The sequence below is a fragment of the Poecilia reticulata genome, linkage group LG10, assembly GCF_000633615.1.
Source record: "Poecilia reticulata strain Guanapo linkage group LG10, Guppy_female_1.0+MT, whole genome shotgun sequence".
NCBI classification, from domain to species: Eukaryota; Metazoa; Chordata; class Actinopteri; order Cyprinodontiformes; family Poeciliidae; genus Poecilia; species Poecilia reticulata.
In genome coordinates, this window is record NC_024340.1 from 21,658,587 (window position 1) to 21,673,372 (window position 14,786).

General features: G+C 42.9%; 2 protein-coding genes across 5 annotated transcripts in view; both read left to right on the plus strand.

Annotated features, from left to right (window-relative positions):
• Nucleotides 1–1,150: 1,150 nt before the first annotated feature.
• ints5 (integrator complex subunit 5) lies at nt 1,151–7,644 on the plus strand. Its single transcript, XM_008420420.2, is given in 5 exon segments — nt 1,151–1,205; nt 1,208–1,352; nt 2,636–2,888; nt 3,698–5,698; nt 6,600–7,644. Coding segments are annotated over 5 exon segments (3,162 nt in total). The 3' UTR covers nt 7,308–7,644.
• Nucleotides 7,645–9,164: 1,520 nt separating this feature from the next.
• Nucleotides 9,165–14,786, plus strand: part of ganabb (glucosidase II alpha subunit b) — a 17,552-nt gene continuing 11,930 nt past the window's right edge. The window contains exons 1-6 of one of the 4 annotated variants that reach the window (XM_008420415.2): nt 9,165–9,241; nt 9,984–10,085; nt 10,189–10,297; nt 12,387–12,514; nt 12,635–12,814; nt 12,991–13,056. In XM_008420415.2, the coding sequence (XP_008418637.1) occupies nt 9,222–9,241; nt 9,984–10,085; nt 10,189–10,297; nt 12,387–12,514; nt 12,635–12,814; nt 12,991–13,056 (605 nt within the window). In that variant the 5' untranslated portion in view covers nt 9,165–9,221. Of the gene's footprint in view, nt 9,242–9,302; nt 9,457–9,527; nt 9,889–9,983; nt 10,086–10,188; nt 10,298–12,386; nt 12,515–12,634; nt 12,815–12,990; nt 13,057–14,786 lie in introns of those variants that run through there. The other 3 variants (XM_008420416.2, XM_008420418.2, XM_008420419.2) reach the window with 3 other exon arrangements.

Sequence of the window (14,786 nt, forward strand, 5' to 3'; positions counted from 1 at the left end):
TTACCCACCTCTGTTCATCCACCCATTCATTTTCTTCCACCTATCGAAGATTTGGTCACAGGATGGAAACAGACATCCCTCTTTTCAGCAACACTATATGACTCCTTTAGAGTAATTTTAAAGTTTTACTAAGAAATAGTAATAGTTTCTCCACAGAGTAACTGGTCTGTTCTGGGCCCTCTTCCTCCCAGTTGGATGCATTCAGGAAGCATCTTTTTCAGTTTGTCACATTATTTCTGCCCCACCCTCCATCTCCCCCTGCAGGGCATCACTTCTGCAGAGGTTACTGATCTTATCTCAAATTAAAAACTTGTCTTAAAAATGCTTTGTAACATCACTGGTTAAAAGGGAAAGTAATAAGAAAAAAAGTTAAAATAGTTATGGACAATAAAGGAAACACATAAGGAAACGGAAATACAGACATTAACAGCTGAAATATCACCCATAGGAAAGTTTCTTTGGAATAAACATATAAATTGGAGGAAGGCATGGATGATTTAAAAGGTCACATAATTTCAAAATGTTGCACAAACTTACCCTCATAACAATAAACTTGGATTAACTTGGTAAGGATTTGGATTAAATTTGTAGATTTTACTAATTTAGTCAGAGACTGTAACACATTTATTAAACTTTCGTCTCTTCTGGGTTTTGGGCAGGCATGGAGAAAATTGTCAATGATAAAATTAAACACTATCAAAACCATGCTTATAAATCTTATAGTAAAGTTTGCACTGATGTACTGATAAAATTTTGTTCTTCATAATTAATCTAGTGCTCCTGTTAGGGAACTTCAACATGAGGTAAAATTCTCCATATTTATCCCAAACGTCTACGTTTTCTCAATAGACTACCATTCATATGTAAATACTTTAAAGTAATCTTCAAATAAGAAAGCAGAAGTCGCATGTTCAAAGTTTATATTTGATCGACCCTGAGTGACAAGAATCACAATGCGGCTTAGTTATGGCATAATTTTAAAAATATGTCTGTAACAAAAGATTTAAAAAATAATAATTCGAAAAGGAAAAGAAACGAAAGTTAAAACCCACAGTCGCCGCTAGGTGTCGCCAGTGAGAACACTTGGTGGATGTCATGCTTCCGGTTTTAACGGCAAAAGAAGTTCCAACTTCCGGCTGTGGACCGCCCTATGGTTGTATTTGTTCTGAGTTTCATGAAACAAACACCCAAAAAGCTCCAGATAAACCCCCTGCTCGAGGCCCTGAGACCTACGGACGGGTTAGATGTGCCGGCTTGGTGCTGAAGGATTCCGCCATGTCTGTGGTTTTTGACGGGAGTCCGCTGAAAGCGATGCAGAGCCCCCACAGCCACACAGCTCCGGCCGCTCTGAGGTAGGAGGAGGAGCCCTCAGCCGACAGGACACAGACATGTTCTCTGTCACATCGGAACCAGCTCCAGCAGCAGGGGTCCATTCAGTTCGGGATGTATACAGATTGTCTGTTGGTGTTGGAGCTGTTCAGCACTCTGTATGCTGTTTATCTCCCCAGCCGATACACATTGTATCTGTCCCAGAAGGGAAATTAATTGCATATAATTACAGTAGAATAATTTTTTAAAATGTAAACATCATAGATTATGCGAGAAGATAAAAACAGTACCATTGAGAAAAAAAGAGTATGACGAATAAAATGCTCATTTTAGAGACGCCGTCTAAAGAAGCTTTAATAATCTGAATGTAAAGACATAACAGTTTGAGTCCCTTAGTAAAGTATTCATATCTCTGGAGTCTTTAAATATATATTTTTTACATAACCTTGAACTTAAATGCGTTTTATTAAGATTTTTATGTCATATAAAGTAAGGCTGCAACTAACGATTATTTTAGCTATTGATTAATCGGTCAGACAATCGGTCAAAAACATTGACACTATATGCAGATTTTCCTTTAAGATTTTTTTTTACAATAATAGAAATACAGAAAAATAAAAATAGATAGAAATAACTTGATAACTATTATTTTTTATTAATTGATTAATGAATTGATAGGATAAGGTGCTTAATAAGAACCTTTTTGCAGAATTTGAAGCTAAAACAATATTTACAGAGGCTTCTTTTATTGTAGATGCAAAATGTATGTATTTTTTCTATAGTTTTGGCTTAATTATTGACCTAAGCTTGTCAGAGTTTGTCAGGAAACTCTGACAAATTTTCTAATTTGTCAAAGTTTCCTATTTAATTGTAGGAAAGCTTTCTTTCTAACACTTGATCTAATCCCCAGGCAGCTCTGGTTGTATGTTTAAGGTCTTAATTCATCTGGAAGATGAACCTCCACCCCAGTCTTGGGTGTTTTGCAACGTCTAACAGGTTTTCTTTCAGGATTGTCCGGTATTTAGCTCCATCCATCTTCACATCAATTCTGACTGATTTCCCTGTTAGGCTGAAACAAAACATCCCACTAATATGCATCACTGTATTGACTGTATTTTCACATTTTCGTGCAGCTTTATGTTTACATTTTTAGCATTTTCCGTGGATGGGGCTTTTCCAGGTGAAATCAATTACCAATTAAATATTGTATGTACTACAAGTTTATAACTAACTTTTACAGATTTTTTTTCTTTAGCAACATCTTATCATTTGTTGTCCTACTTTAATCCTGTCCTTTCCCTCGCAGTGCCCAGGAACTATCCCAGGAGATCAAGTCCTTCATCAGCGGCGTCGACGCCGTTCAGGGCCGGAAGCTCAGCGTCAGGGAGCACGCCCGCTGCGCCGTGCGGTTGCTGCGCTCGGTCCCGGCCTGCAGGGGCGCCGTGCTGGAGCATCTGAGGGGCGTGTACGACGAGCATGTGTCGACGTTTCTTCACAACCTGGAGACGGAGGGAAACGCCAGCTCTGGGGCGACCTCCAACCTGGAGGACATCATACAGGTGAGACTTCATCCAAGTTTCCTGCGAAGCCTTAAAATATTTAGAAAAGTGGTTATTTCCATAATTGTTTAGCGAGCTGCAACTAATGATTATTTTAGTAATCGATTATTCTGACGATTAATCGGAGAACACTTACGGGAAAATGTCTTGTTAAAAGTGGAACTCGTACTTTTTCATTAATATTAGGAATTATTGACTTAAACATGCTGCTATTTCCTGCTGAAAAGTTACTTGTGAGTTACTTTTTTCTTATTTCCAGTGTACAAAAATGTTTGCACGAACAGTTGGAATAACAATACTTGCTAAAATTTGTGTTTTTACAGTTTTAGTGTCATAGATTTTGGTAGGGCTGAAACAATTGAATTAATAATGATGAATTGATTTGCTGAAACAATTGTCAACTAATTTAGTAATCAATTACTCATTAATTGGAGTGTTAAGACAAAAAAAACGGCATTTGCCATTTAAACTCGTATTAAAAAATAGAAATTTGAAAAAACTTCTGTGGTTACATAAAAAATGTGCAAAATATGTCCATTTTTGTGTCTGATTAATCATTGGGTCTAATCGGTAAACTAATTAATAACTAAAATAATCATTAGTTGCCCTAGAATGAAGTGCATCTTAGTTGCTCCAGATATAAATAAAAACAGTGACATGATCCTGAAAAAGAAGCTAAATTTGGCAACTCGGTGATGAATGTTTCCCAAATGTCTAGAATATTCTGAAATCTTGGAATATAAGGGATTATGTTCCATGTATCAAATATTTGTGTGGCTTATTCCTTCATCCCTTCCTGCCTGCTGCAGGAGGTCCATGGCGTCCTGTCGGAGTTCATCCGTCTGAACCCGCGGGCCTGGGCCCCGCTGGTCTCCACCTGGGCCGTGGACCTTCTGGGCCAGCTGAGCAGCAAGCACGCCGGCCGCAGGGTGGCCCCCCACTCCTCCAGCCTCAACGAGCTGCTGCAGTTGTGGATGTCCTGCGCTGCCACGCGCTCCCTCATGGAGGCCTACTCCCAGTGCCTGGCGGCCATGTTGGCCTGGTGTCCGGACGCCTGCGTGGACGCACTGCTGGACACGTCGGTCAAACACTCGCCACATTTCGACTGGGTGGTGGCTCACATCGGCTCCGCCTTCCCAGGAACCATCATCAGCAGAGTGCTGGCCTGCGGGCTGAAGGACTTCTGCTCCCACGGGGCCAAAGATCAGGGGCCCCTGGTGGAGAAAGGCAGCAGAGTGCCGAAGATCGGCTCCGTGGTGGGGATCCTGGGCCATCTCGCCGTGCATCACTCCGACAGCATCAGGAAGGAGCTGCTCAGGATGTTTCAGGAGAGCTTGGCCCCCTCTACTCCTCTCTCTCCCTCGTCCTCCTCCACTTCCTGGGAGGCGTCCCCCCAGCTGCGGCGCGCCGCCGTGCCGTTCCTGCTGCAGCTGGCCGCCATGTCTCCCAACCTGTTCGGAGCCGTGTCTTCGGAGTTGGTGGAGCTGCTGCGGCCTGCGGTGCTGCTGCAGCTGCAGGCTCTGCTGCAGGGCCTCCCCAGGGAGGAGCTTGACAACATGCTGGGGCTGGCCGTCCACCTCATCAGCCAGAGCCCCACGGGGGGCGCCCGGGTCTTGCGCTTCCTGGCAGACACGGCGACGCCAGCATCCGTTATCATCTCCGGTCCGACGCCGTCGCCTCACGAAGGAGTCCGAGAAGGCTGCGACCGCCTGCTGCAGATGCTGCTGCTGCATCTCCACAAACTGGTCTTCAACCGCTCAGAGGGGTCAGATGTCGGCCCTTTCGGTTCAGCCTCCTCTCAGCCACAGAGGGTCATCCCGTTCCTGGAGGAGCTGCGCTCGCATGTCGCTCCTCTCTGCGCAGAGACGCTGCGCCTGGAGAGGAAGCGCCACCTCTGGCTGCATCAGCTGCTGTGCCTTCTGTCGGTGTACGGCGGTCCCAGCGTCGCCACGGAGACTCTCTGCCAGCTCCTCACCCAGGCTCGCAACCCGGAGGAGCTGGCCCTGGCCTGGCAGCTCCATGCCACGCTTTCGTCCTGCATGGTCGGGCTCGTTCCGGCTGCCGTGGCGCACTGCGTGGCTCAGATTCACACGCACACGCTGGGCCGGCGGCAGCTGCGGCAACTGCTGCTCAACCTGGCTGCGGCACTGCAGAGCCAGGAGGAGGAGAAGAAGGCAGCAGCAGGAGCAGCAGGAGCAGCAGGAGCAGCAGGAGCAGGAGCTCAGTCCTCCATGGCCGCCCAGATCGGCTCTGCAGTCTCTGTGCACCTCCACGATTTCGGGCCTCTCCTGCTCCACGGCGACCCGGCCGTGTCTCACGCCGCCGTGCGTCTGCTGTCCTGCAGCCCGCTGCCCCGCACTGCCTCCCCCGCGCACCTGCTGCTGCTCTCCAGAGCCGCCGTCACGCATTTCTTCCTGACACTGCGGAGACGTGGGGAGGCAGGGAAGACGGGCCGAGACGCGGGACAGTCGGGCGAGGCTGTGAGCTGCTCGGTTCTGCTCCTCACCCGGTTCGCGGCGTACTCCGCCCTCACCCTGAAGGCCATCATTCAGCAGCTAGTGGAGGGGGCGCTGCACAAGGGCAACGCTGAGCTGTTTGGCGGCCAGATCGCCGACATGTCTGGAGCTCCCGTGGCCTCTCCGTCCGTGTCCCCTGACCTGGGCGCATCTCTGCTGGACATTAACTGTCGGTTCGGCACCACGGTGAACTTTTCTGGCAGCGTGTGGTCGGTGTTCCACGCAGGAGTGATCGGGAAGGGACTGAAGGCTCGCACTGCTGCAAATCTGCCCGATCCATCAGGAGTCATCCAGGTGGGTTACTGATGGAGTTCTGATCAGAGGTTTAGTCATTATGGACACCAATACATATTAATGATGATCCTTTAGCGATTAATTTTAACAGCTAGATCAACGAAAATACACAAAAAATTTATACCTGGGCACCAGTTCATTCATTTCCCCTTGAAACAATTTAATGGGGCGTTATTATGTAATGTAACTTTTTTATCCTTATATCATGTTATGTTGTTATTCCCTCATCCAAAACATACCAGGATTGTTGCCTTGACTGTTTGAGAAATCCTCCAATCTTTATGGCAACCAGTCAGCTGTACAAAACACTTGGGTGGGCCTAGCACCGCCTTCAAGGCGCAGCTCCTACTCAGAGCTGCAGTTTCCAAGCTTCAGACTCACAAAGCAGTCCTCTCCTGCAACTCCCTGACTCGGCTCCTTCAGACTAGCCAGCAGCAATTGGCAAACACCTGGTGGAACTGCACATCTGCTGAGCTCTAATTTAATCGTAAAAATGTTGTTAAAGAGTTAATAGAGGAGTCATGTTGTGATAACTTCCTGAAGGCCGAGTTTCTGAAAGAGCAGGAGTTTTTAAAGAAACAGGCCCGATTTCAAGGCATTAAATTTCAAAGTCTGATTCCTTTTAAGTCATATATGATATATCTAACATTTTTATAGCAACTGTTGGTTCAGTCTTATAGCTAATTATGCTATAAAATGGCACATTGTGCCTGGAAGACACATAATACTGCCCCTTTAAATAATTGAAATGAAGGTTAAAAAGAAATGTAAATACTAACTGTATGCCAACTGCTGACCATCACTTTGTCAATATAGTCGTTGATTCCTTCACACTTACAGGGTCTAAATCAATAAGACCAAAGCCAGTTGTGTAAGCGGCTTTTCTGTATTTTCTCTGCAGAACATCCAGACTCTACTAGCCGTCATTGTTCAGTGCTGCAGTTCGTCCAGCCTCAACGGCTCACAGTCGCCGTCCGATCCCGAAGAGCCGCCACCCATTAACGCCGAGGCAGCCAAGGTCATTGCCGTCACGCTAGTGGAAAACGTCTGTCCAGACGTGGCCAACGGGGAGCTGTCCTGGCCCCCCGAGGAGCACGCCCGCACCACCGTGGAGCGAGACATCCACATCCGGCGGTGCTTCGAGGCCCACCCGGTCCTCTTCCCCCTGCTTCAGGTTGTGGCAGCCGGACGGCCGGCACTCTGCTACTGCTCCGCCGTGCTCAGAGGCCTCCTGGCTACGCTGCTGTCCCACTGGGAGGGTTCCCGCGAGGCTTTGTCAACAGACTCTCCCTGGCACCTCCAGGCCTCCTGCCTGCTGGTGTCCTGCATGGGCGAAGGCCAGCTCCTGCCGCCTGTGCTGGCCAACGTACACGAGGCTTTCGCTCATCTGACCCCGTTTGAGGTGAGGCTGCTGCTCTTGGCCGTCTGGGAATACGTCAGGGGCAACGGGCCGCTGCCCCAGAAGTTTGTTTTCAGCTCAGACAAAGGCATGTTCTGCAGGGATTTCTCACGGGACGGGGACGTGTCTAGGTACGTGGCACCGATCCACAGCGTCCTGCATAAAAACATCGACACACTGGGACATCTGTGCTGGCGGTTTCAGCTCTGAGAGGGAAACAAACTGGAGATGCAAGTCAGCAGTTACTGTCAAACGGAGAGATTACTGTTGTTACTTAAAGAGTGGACTGAATATTCATAAATGTAAAGCTTAGTGTATAAGTTTTTGTTTCAGATTATATTTTCTGGTACTTTTCCATTCAACTTCTATTAGAAAGCCCTGGGAACTGTTTAACTGTAAAAAAAGATAGTTTTCAAACATAATTTGTCATTTTGGTTCCAGAAAAACCACTAATTCTAGTTGTTGTGTAAACATACTTTTCATCTTTTGTTATAGGAACAAACTTGTTTACACCACATTGCAAAATAAATCTCCATTTAGTCGTAAACTGCTGCTGAATTTGTACTTTTTTGCTGCATCATCAGGTCGAACTGGAGATCATTACAGGTAATAAGTTTTAAACGGATATTCTTCACACATCTTTAGCTTCTAAATTAAAATCAGTCATATTTCATTTCTAGTTCTCCAGGTAATTCAACATGGTGATTTCTCTGCTGGTTTACCTAGAGCTGTGTTACAGTGACTAATGGAGGAATGAAACATGTACAATGTCTGCACCAGCTACATGTAAAACTTCATAATCTACAAACATTGCTAGTGATGCCTTAAGAGAACTCAACCAGGTCTTCAAGAGTCACTTAGAGGGCAACATCTATCTAGATCTTTTGCATCTTTCTACCATTAGGAAGCAGGTTTATTTATCCCCAAAGTGGACGATTTCTTGAGGCCTTTTATGCATTTAGCTGTTGGGTTTTTTTAATTATTTAACATGAATTGCGCTGCCTGGAGTCCTGATAATTGTGTAAAAGTTTTGTTTGTTATTGTCGGCTCTGCTGGGCAGAAACAGTATTTTATTTCTATTCAATTCAGTGGACTCTAAATACAAGATAACAGAAGCAATGTCTTTACCAATAAAATAAAACCAATTGTCATCAGCAAACCAGCATACAAATATAGAAAATCAATTACATGACAAAAGCTAAGAACTGAACCTTGGGGTACACCTTTATTTAATTTTCAAACTGATTATTTCTTGCCTTCAGATTTTCAAGACAAAAATACTTTAATTTACAAAAAGCAGGGAAAATTCTGTGTATTCAGTTTATGTCAAATTAATAATAATAATAATCTAGTAATACAACTTACATGCTGCATATTTTCTGTAGTCAATCTGAAGAAGGCTGCTTCTGTTCTGTGGACTACTGTGGAGATGATGGTGCAACGGGTTCTTTAACATATCAATAAAATGGGCAACCATTTTCATGAGACTGCTTTTCAACAACAGAGTGTTTTCAGTCAGAATCTTCTTCAGATTCGCTATAATTCAGACTGCTTCTGGAAATTCTTCTTGACCACAGCCATCTACAACACCACTGAAGAGCCTGGTATAACCACCTACAACATTTAAGTTCCCTTTGGGGTTGATAAAGTACTTTTGAATTTAATTTGGCCAAAAAATATAAACAGAATAAAGTATAAAAAAGTTCAGATTGATTTATATGTCAATTTTACAGGTAAGGTTACACTTTAACTCATAGCAACGATCTAAGAACACTAGGTGGCTCTTGCAGCCAACAGGCACAGTTTATATTGAGCACCACAATAGCCTGAAATAAATCCAACGTGACAAATCCGGGATGAATGTGTGCGCTTCACTGAGTGGATCTTGGAGGTGACGTGTCCGACCCTGAGAGGATAAATATTCCCAAGAAGTTCCCATGTCTGCTCCATTAAACATTATTCGCATAAATAAATGACTGACTTTTATATTAATCCTCCCTCTCGGTTTGTTGTTGGATTAAAAATTGAGCACTCATTTTTAGGTCATTTGCTGAGAATCTTCCTTTTTAAACGATCTTTGTTGCAGAGTGAAAGGGGGCGGAGCCAAACGGGATCCGAATCGAGATGGCCACCTTCACTGAGAGGTAAAGACGGAGCAGTTCCGCTCTTTTTATTCTTTATTTTTCACCGCTTTCATTCGGTTTTTCTTAGCTTGCTGGCAGGGGCTATAAGTTTTGGGTTGAATTTAGTAAATGCAGAAGTCATTAAAGGTTTGGACGCCGTGAAGGAGCCCAGTACTAGTGGAAAAGTCTCCATCTCCGTTTCAATTGAATTAGCGGCTCGGCAGGATGTTAGCAAGGTTAGCATGATAGTGTTCTGATTAACAGAACTTATTCGTACTCTTACAGTTGTCACTCATGTATTGCTCAACCGAAGAGTCGTATAGTGTTGCGGTTATTTCGTTTAACCAGTATGTAACGTGTTTTTTAAATTAATATGGGCACAGATTAATTTTAGCAGCCGTTAGCCGCTGTGTTAGCTAATACGGTCTTGGCAATAGTCCAAACACGTTAATTTGCATCGGTAAGATTTGACAGGAATAAAGAGACGCGTTCGATGTAGTTTTGCCCTTTTAAAATTCAAAAAGCAGTGTTCAGCACTCTATTTGAATACACTTCGTGTGGTTGCAGGATTTAAATGGTAAAGATTTAACTACAATTGATTTAAGGGCGTATTTTATAATCACAACGAGCTCAAAGTTCAGGTGTGTGGTTTAACAGCTCCTCCTCAGGTTTGTAGAGCGTCCCCTCGGGTAATTATTTGGCTATTGCTCAATCAAACCAGAGTGCATGAACTGGAGATGTGCTGTTGGTTTTTCCTCCGCAGGATGGGGCCTGTCTTGTTGCTCTGGGTGGCCGTGTGCCTCAGTGGGTCCTGGGCTGTGGACAAGGGCAACTTCAAGACCTGCGACCAAAGTGCTTTCTGCAAGTGAGTGGAACATGGAAAAGTGATGAATTTACTGAAAGGCACATTTTCAAATACAAAGCACATGCCTGATTTATGACTGATGCCTGTTTTTACCTTGTGCCAGGCGCCAGCGAGCGATGAAGCCCGGAGAGTCCCCTTATCGGGCCCTCCTGGAAACCATGGAGCTGACCAACACCAGGCTCACCCTGCAGCTCATCAATGACAATAACAAGGTAGATTAAAGTTGGATGATCACTTGGGTACATTTACATTAAGCCTTAATGTAAATTTAATTAGCTCTACATTCTTAAGAGAATGAAAAATTTATGAATAATAGACTTTGCGGTATTCTGATGTAATTATTAATGTAATTATATTAGTTGTGTTACCACCCCCACGGCACTGATGATGATGAGGCTTTACTTCCGCGGCAGAGGCTCCGCCGAACCCCTGGGGTTCGATCGAACCCAGGTTAAGAACCACTGCATTAAGGGTTTTAAAGATAAAAATGGATCTAAAACTTTTCTATTTTAAGAATTGGGTAAATCTTGTAATCTTTAAGGAAATGCTCTTATGTTGTAGAACTCTGGGACTTTTAGTCACGATTATTGCACGTGTAATAGATTCAATACCGGGTTGGCAGAAGGGGGAGGATATCTTACTAAAACATAAGTTTGCCTTTACTTTTACTCTAAACATAAATCTAATCTAAAGTGAAATAGCTTACAAAGAAAAATTAACATTCTTACATTAATGAAAATTGACCCATGATTTTTTTATAAAGCTTTTAACTTATATTCTACAGTATTTAAATTATGTGCTGCTATTTTTTTAGTTAAACATTGCCTGCCTGAAACATAGGGTTAATATTCACATATTTAACCCAACAGTAGTTAACTCTAAACATCACTGAAACAGTAACTTTTTCACAAAGATGGATTTAACATCAGCTGTAATTTCCAAGACTCCCACGTTTTCCATTCAAACCATTAAGACACAATGGTTTTCAGTTATTGACTTGCACATCTTTCTGTTTCAGATTCATAAAATGCACAAGTATGTTCAACATTATAAAGGTAGCACCTTGATATTTGATGCATCATATGGGAGCTCTGTAATATATAACTAATGTGTACATATTTTTAAAGTGATGAAAGTCGACTTTGACTAGTCGCCGTCGTAGAAATGCAGAAGAGACTCCATGGTAAATGACAGGCTTTGTTACCTACAGAATATGTACAGCAAATTTCATCTGCTTGGAGAAATTATTTATTGAATGAACTCTGCTTTAAAACTTGCGACTAGTCGAGCACTAGTTAATCTAATCTGATGCCCCCCATATTGAATCACAATTTTCAAAGCTACTATAGTTGTGGTAATGGAAAGTACTCTTCTAACTATTCTAGTAAATCTGCAACAGGATTAAAAGGTAAGACCCAACATGTTACAATAGTCAGGAAAAGATAAGGGAACAAAACTTTATTACCACTATACTGTGTGTGGCGTGATCAGACGCTTAAAAATAACAGGGAGATCAGATGAAACGATTTGAATGGGCAAAACTCTGAATATTATAAACACTGTTAATTGAAGCAGCTGTGAAGTATGGCTGACTGCTTGGCTAAAACAAGAATGAATGAAATTAAGGCATCATAGTCATACAAAATCAGTCTCAGATTTATTTGATTATTCTTAAATTTTGACCTAATTGCAGAATTCTGGAGCATATTTAGTTTTTCTGCACAGACTTTACACTTTTTTTCTTTTGCCTTAATCTTTATTTGATCAATATTTTGTTAGTGTGTGGAATCTGAACTTTAAGTTGAATTTGAATCATTTTAGAATATAATTATTACTAAATCATTTTATTACTTAAAACTGTAGACATCACTGCAGCTGTGCTTTTCTTTTTCCACCACCAGGCTTGTTAAAATAAACTAATAGTCTGTTGTTCACAGTAAGAAAGGAAGGCTGAACCTTTTCTAAATATTTTTGCAGAGACTAAATAAAAGTTAGTTCCAAGAAGTTAAACATCACACATGTGGAAATATGATTTTAGCAGATTAAAAGCACATCATTGTGTCGGTCAGATCTGCCTCAAGGCAACATTCCTTCACAGAAACATCAAGAATGACCTTTCAATTGGATTAAGTATGACTTGCTATCATCAGAGCTGCGGTTTGTTCTCCATGCAGTCAAACTGCATGAAATGCTTTCTATGGCAAAAGTTGAAATTGCAGCGAGTTCCTTGTGTTTCTGGCTCAGTCCAATCAGCGATGTTGCTGCGGTGTTGAAGAGAAATCTGCTGATCTCTGCTTTCAGGTGCGTCTTCTGCTCGAGCTCTACCGTCTCCAGGGAAACATAACGAGGGTGAAGATTAACGAGCTGAAGCCTCTGAAGCCTCGTTATGAAGTCCCAGACGTGCTCATCAGGGAGCCGCCGACCGAGCCGTGAGTGTTTCATGAGATTTCCCTACTGCGTGGCGGATTCGTTTTTAGTCCGAGTCGAAAGTTTAATTCCACTAATTCAGAGTACTTGTCCCCTAATTGGAAGTTTTCCCTCCGTCCCAGTCTGTCTCTCCTGTCCCAGGACGAGAACGGGGTGGTGCTGTCCCTGGGAGCGGAGTCCCAGCGGGTTATCGTCAGCGCCCGGCCCTTCAGGCTCGACATCGTGGAGGGACGCGATGTCCTGATGTCCCTGAACTCGCGAGGCCTGCTCGGTTTTGAGCACCTGAGGATGCGCAAGGACACGTGAGAGTCCACACACACACACACACACACACTTCCACACAAAGCCCTGTCTTTCTTTTTTTTTTATCCACGACGCCACTCTGTGGATAAATTCAGTTTCTGTTCCCATGATATGGTTTGTTTTTTCAGTGCTGTCTCTGACTCGTTGTTCTGTCCTTTTCTCCCTATCATCCTAGTTTCTCCTATAAAGTAACTAGCACAGTGGCTAGCGTGTGGGATAATATCAAGAGGGTATTCTCTAGGTAAAGACCCTTAATGTGTATTCTGTTCCTTGTGCCTCTGCTGCCCGTAGTTACATAAGACACAGGGTCTCCCATCACACCAAGTTTATTTACCCTGAAATTAATGTGACTGTAGGTTAGGGTGTGTGTGGGTGACTGTGTGCATGGAGGTGTTTGGATATAGTTTTAAAACTGAGTCATCCTCACATTCAGACACTTAAAAAAATCAATCTGATCATTAGAAAAATATGCACGGTTAAATTTTAGCTCTGGCATTGATTTAAACAGATTGTTTTGAAACCGTTAACTCATTCATTGTCACAGCAGTAGGTCGTCTGATGATCTGATCCAAATCTTTTAACTGCTTGATTTACAACATGTGGCAAGTAAAGAATGGAAGGTGTAGATTTGAGTATTAATAACTCTTAAACTTTCTCACATTACAGCCACAAACTACTTTATTGAGAATTTATCTGATGAGCAACACAGAGTGGGATATAGTTAGTTATTAAGTAGAAGTAAAGCAATTTGATCTAAAGTTTTTAGATCTGAAAAGTGTGGCATGTATTAGTATGCATCACCGTTACATTATAGAAACAGGTTTTGTTGTGATTCCAGTTGAGTCTTTCAGTTTGTGTCCACCAGCTTTATACATCTAGAGACGGAATTTATCTTCATAGAACTGACCAAGCTCAGTCAGATTGGATGGAGAGCGACAATGTAAACAGCAGTTTTCAAGTATAAAAAAAGCTTCTGTAGATTGTGCCCATTTTTTTTTAATTTGATTAATCATCAGAATAACCAATAGAATGATTGATTAATAAAATAATCGCTAGTTGCAGCTCTAGTATTTTCTTGATCAGCCTCCTTCTGAAGAAAAGCATTCCTGTGGTGCATTCAGGGAGACGTGCAGGTTGTTATCACACCAACCTTTTGAGTATAAGCCATAAACCTTTATGTATGCACTCTCTCCTATGTTGTGAATTGGAAAAGTTTGCCTTTCTTTGAACACTTTTTATTCTTGACTCTTCTCCAGAAAGACCAGTTTTGTGGAATAGTTGTCAAATTATTTTACCCTTGAAACCTTTAGCCTTGTAGCTAGCACTAATGATGACTCCGTGTTGCTCTGTCTCAAAGTTAAAGCGTTATAAATACTCAAGTTCCCATACTGAATGTCTGTCTGAGCCCACATGCAGTCTGTCCCCTCAGGCTTTGCTGATCAGCTCCTGTCAGCAACATCTCTCTTTGTGGTTCTACTTCTGATTGCAGTTTTGCTTTAATTCAAGGTCATTTTAAATCGCTTCCTCTGGACATTAACAGGTCGGGCCGGCTGCCCACTGCAAGTTTACTGCTCAACATCACATATTTCTACAGCTCAAGGATTTTTCTTTCTTTTTTTTTTTTTGAGCTGCTGCTAGGGTTAAACTCTGGTGTTTTTGGATCTTCTCAGTTCTATCTGGGGGGTTTTAAGGTGGTGTACGCTGCAACGTGTTGAGCTCTGGTCTTTCAATACCAAGCCTGAAGTAGCCACAAGGCAGGGAGTTGTTTAGTCCATATTTGTGATCAAAGCTAGATCACTCTGTTTTGTAGTTTTATTTAGTCGTCTCTGCAGTGAGGGGACAATCATTAATCCTGCACCCTGTTCCATGTTGTTTTATTTACCTTTAACTATAGTTTAGTTATCTCAGCATATTATTACCTCTCATGAGACGGTGGCCAAAGTGACGCTCTTTTTTTTTTTTTTTTTTTTT